Genomic DNA, 4,766 nt, shown 5'->3' on the forward strand with positions numbered 1-4,766 from the left:
ACGGCCGATCCCTTTTCGGTTGGCTCCGCGTGCATTGGCTGTGACTGGTTGGGCAATCGTTTCTAACATTCTTCCTCTCTGCACATCCTTCACAATATCAACACACAAACAAATACAAAACCCCTTTACAACCAGTAAAACATATTAAACCTTTCTGGGTTGTGGTGGCACAAACATAATCTCACAGCCAGTCGCTCGCAAGCAGACACGGTGCCAAGCAATGAACACCAGCCTGTCCACGGAAATACCGTACTCGAACGATGATGACCACCGTAGCAAACCTACGAATGCATCTCACAATAACAACGGATCCTGCGTGAATGCGCATGAGAACAACACAGACGGCCAAGACCGGTTTGCCTTTGCCTGTGATGATCCACCATCTGATGCGCGGTTGCATCCCTCCGACAGCTTAGACGATGATTTGGAGGATGTGTACAAGACTTGCAATAGCCAGTCGGTGGTCGAATGGATCAACGATGACGATGAGCTGGAACGGTTGGATCTGCCGATCGAGCCCTTGGACCCGACCGGTACCGTGTTCAACCGGGTTGATAGTTCCGACATCATTTACCAAGAGAAGAAGAAAAAATGTAAACTCGTCGGGAAGTACGTAATGGGCGACGTACTGGGTGAGGGCAGTTACGGCAAGGTGAAGGAAGTGCTCGATTCAGAAACGTTGAATCGTCGCGCAGTAAAGGTAAGAAAAAGGTGATTCGCACAACAAACGATGTTCCTGCTGTTTATTTACTTTCGCACCTGATCGTGCCTGTACCAAACAGCGACACGAGCGCTGATCGATATCGATCAACGATGTCTTCGCCTCAAGGTCGCATTGAAACCAACCACTAATGTGGTTTTCGCGTGTGTTTTTCCTTCTTATTTTCTGTTTTTCGTTCCGACCCACATACAATAGATTCTAACCAAACGCAAACTACGACGTATTCCAAATGGCGAGCAGAATGTGCGGAGCGAAATCAAGTTGTTGCGAAAGTTGCAGCACCGCAACGTGATCGAACTGCTGGATGTGCTGTACAATGAGCAGAAGCAGAAGATGTATCTCATCATGGAGTACTGCGTCGGTGGGCTGCAGGAGATGCTGGATTCGGTGCCGGAAAAGCGGCTACCGATACACCAGGCGCACGACTACTTTGTCCAGTTGTTGGATGGGTTGGAGTATCTGCACGGTTGCGGTATCATACACAAGGACATCAAGCCGGGCAATCTGCTGCTAACACTGGATCATACACTGAAAATATCGGATTTTGGTGTAGCGGAAGTAAGCGAAGTAGATTCCACGTGTTGAACACGAGAAAACGTAAGGAATGGTTTAGTAATAATTTTTTATCCTTTAATGTGCAGGCATTAAAACCTTTCGCCCTAACGGACGAATGTACGACCAGCCAAGGATCGCCAGCCTTCCAACCTCCGGAAATTGCGAATGGGCATGATGTATTCTCAGGGTTTAAAGTTGATATCTGGAGCACGGGCGTTACACTGTGAGTATGGACGCTAATTATTCCTAAACACGTGTCACTAACTGTCTGAAATCTGACTTTTATGTTGCAGGTACAATATAACTACCGGATTGTATCCGTTCGAAGGTGATAATATTTATAAACTGTTAGAAAACATAGGTAAATGTGAATGGTATCCGCCGTCATGGTTAGAGCCCCGGCTGGCCGATTTGCTCGTTAACATACTGCAGGCGGATCCACGTAAACGGTTCACCCTGCAACAGATACGGCACCATGAGTAAGTTTTTTTTTTTTGTTTAGAAGGAATAGAAGACAATAAGCCTTATTTGGCATCTTCTCCTCTTTTTTCCAGATGGTTCCTGTTTGCCCCTGATGCAACGAGCCCGCTCGTACCGATACCACCGTTAAAAGGCGATTGGAATAGATGTTCCACCGTGCTGCCTTACCTGATAGCTCACCACTACGAGAAAGATCGCGACATGCCGTACTACACGGAGCACGATGTGAATGGTACGATCGCAATATACAACGAATGTCGAATCGTTTACCGTTCGATCTAGATCGTTTCCTCTCATTCTTTTCTTGTTCGGTTTCACTTGGTTAGAAATGGCACGCCAACAGCACGATCATTACACGGACGATGGACTGTACGATCGCACCTATCTAATGGCACAGCCGCTAGAGTCACTATCGTTCCATTCGGACGATCCGGGCAGCGAAACAGGGACGACGCGACGTGCTTACCAGCCGCAGCCAAACAGTGGCAGTGGCTGTTCCACCGTAGATAAACGGCCGTCGCGAAGCTTCTCACTGTCACCGAAACCAAGCATAAAGCACATGATCGGTAGCAGCTGTCCGGCTACGACGGGCAACAGCAGCAAACGACGCTCGCGCAAAACCGTCTCCTGTATATCGTGGCGCAAGTGGCCCCACTGCCGCCAATCTTGAAGAGATCCCGTGCTTGCGAGGTCTACTAAGGTCTCTTTTTCTTGTTTGTTGTATGACACACCCTTGAGATACAAAAGGGATAGAATTTAGGGCTAAAAGGGAAACACATACCCAATCAATCAATGCGAGAAGGAATTATTGACTCAGGTTTCGTAAGCACTCAACGTTTTCGTTGCCGTGTGGGTGTGTGTGTGTGTGTGAATCGCATTCAAATTAGGATGATTCCATCAGCAGAAAAAACGGTTACATTATACATGCTTAATGGTTTCTTGGTTGTTTAGTAGCGCATGTTAAGATCGGTTTTATTTTATGTCTATTTCATTGTTTGCTGCCAAAACAAACCTCTTCAAAATTATGCGTATCGTTTTACGTTCCCTACGGTGTACAGTAGCTTAGTTACACACCATGCGTGTTTATCCATTGTCGAACTTTGATTTGGAAAACCTACACCCAACCATACAAATCGTACTGTTTTATTTAATGTAACAAAACCTCAATACGGTAGGTTAACAAAGGCGTTAAACTCCACTAGGTTGATTTTGTACGCAGAGCATAACCAAAGCGGTACTTCTATGTATGTTCTATGTAAAATGTAACCACTCGCCAACACGCCAGCACGGTATCGTTTGAACAAAAAAAAACATACCGAAATCGGTAATCCCAGCCCATCCTCAATTCATTACTGTACATAGAAGCTGCTTGAAGGATGTGATCGTTTTGTACATAGGGCTGTGTGCAGTCAATTTCGCAAATTCGCAGCGTTCGAAAGCTTGGCGTAGTAAAGTTCACATCAAACAGAAATAGCTGGACGATCCGTTTAACCTGCCTCACGCAACGTTGCCGGGCACGATTCGTTACAAAATGTGTAAAGAAAAAAAAACACTACAAATCGTTACAAATTTCCTAGTCACTTCATGAAATCATTGCGTGGTCAGATCTAGCAGCATCATTTCGATTGATAAAAAAATGGTATAAAATTATTTAAAAAAAAGTGAAAACGGCATTACTAGCCCACCGCCACGCCGCATTGCATCAAACAGTCTTCCTTGCCATAGAGAAAAATAGTCGTAGAAAGCACATACGGACGAATGTTCTACACGCTAGTAGGCCTGCAGGTGGAGGCGCTAGGGCTTTAAACCCACGGTACGACACGGTATTCCGTCGTATACTGTTGCGTACGCAAAAAAAAAAACAAAACTCACGTTTGCAAAAGCTGTTCATTGTTACAGAGAGAAGAAAGAACAACCAAGTTAAAACATTGTGAAGACACACAGAAATCGCAACGCTTATAGCAAAAAAAACACACACACATTCTTAATTTAGTTCGCTAAGACCGAAAGATGAAAAGAGAACATAGAATGAAAGGACGATAAATTAAGCAGCAAGCAATTTGTTAAGCGAAAAGAATAATTAAGACTAGAGTAAAAGAGAAAGCAACCGCGTACTGGTATAGGAAGATATAATTTTGTAATTTATCTAGAAGGAAACAAACAAAACAAACAAAATGCGTTGAATAAATAAATTTAAAAATAAAACAAAACATTTGCTTTAACACACTCGGTTAGATGTGTTGTTCCGATTTGAGAAATGAACAAGTATGCGTTAATTCTTGCGATCTGTGTCGTAGTAGTTGGTCTCCTAATACTCCTAGAACTCAAGTCTCTATAATCTCCCTCCATTTGGGATTGCTCTTTAAGCTCGACCAGAGATAAAGATATCCATTATACCAAGGGCACGAACGATTGACATCACATCACATCAGGTGTTGGACACACGTGTAAGCATCTCGGACACAAAATAATTTAACGACCGTGAGTTCATTACATTTCTTAGGCATTACATTACACCGTACTGCAGCCTGGTACGATCGATGTTTGAACCCGAAGCATTACTTTACATTACATTGTACTGGACATAGTCGATCTGCTGTTGTTTCTGAAATATTAGAATCAATTGACCGGTGGTGGAGCAGCGCCTGTCGTCACACGACAAGCCCGGTCCAAGCACTAACTATCCGGCTACGTGTTAAAATTAAGTCTAGCAAACCAAAAATGGCAGGCATGACCTTAAAAGGTCGTGACGCCTCTTGGCGATGTTTTTTGTGTGTACAACCAGTTCTGAGACTTACTTGCACATCCAGAACTAGTTCCCCTCCGGGATTGATGCTGGTTATCCCTCAGTAGTTTCGTTTTCAACTGCAGTTGATCTTTGTATCGTGTTGAACTTTCTTAGTTGTATATATGCAATAAACCCTTATAGTTCTGCCATGGGCGGGTCGTTATTGCTTAAGAACATTAAACAAAGCCTACGATCATTTGAGAAATTCAACGACGCGGCAGT

The 4,766-nt window shown here is 44.1% G+C and overlaps 1 protein-coding gene across 1 annotated transcript; it reads left to right on the top strand.

Annotated features, from left to right (window-relative positions):
- Positions 1 to 220: 220 nt before the first annotated feature.
- LOC128718920 (serine/threonine-protein kinase stk11) lies at positions 221 to 2,436 on the top strand. Its single transcript, XM_053812537.1, has 6 exons — positions 221 to 700; positions 917 to 1,279; positions 1,363 to 1,499; positions 1,570 to 1,755; positions 1,831 to 1,988; positions 2,083 to 2,436. Exons 1-6 carry the CDS (start codon positions 221 to 223, stop codon positions 2,424 to 2,426), a joined length of 1,668 nt encoding a protein of 555 aa, XP_053668512.1. The 3' UTR covers positions 2,427 to 2,436.
- The last annotated feature ends 2,330 nt before the right edge of the window (positions 2,437 to 4,766 follow it).

Source organism: Anopheles marshallii, chromosome 2 (genome assembly GCF_943734725.1).
Source record: "Anopheles marshallii chromosome 2, idAnoMarsDA_429_01, whole genome shotgun sequence".
NCBI lineage: Eukaryota > Metazoa > Arthropoda > Insecta > Diptera > Culicidae > Anopheles > Anopheles marshallii.

Excerpts from the sequence above, each read along its gene's own strand:
- LOC128718920 (XM_053812537.1), top strand. The coding sequence starts at position 221 with ATGAACACCAGCCTGTCCACGGAAATACCGTACTCGAACGATGATGAC. Across the intron at positions 701-916 it reads TGAATCGTCGCGCAGTAAAG|ATTCTAACCAAACGCAAACT; the intron begins GTAAGAAAAAGG and ends CACATACAATAG. Across the intron at positions 1,989-2,082 it reads CACGGAGCACGATGTGAATG|AAATGGCACGCCAACAGCAC; the intron begins GTACGATCGCAA and ends TCACTTGGTTAG.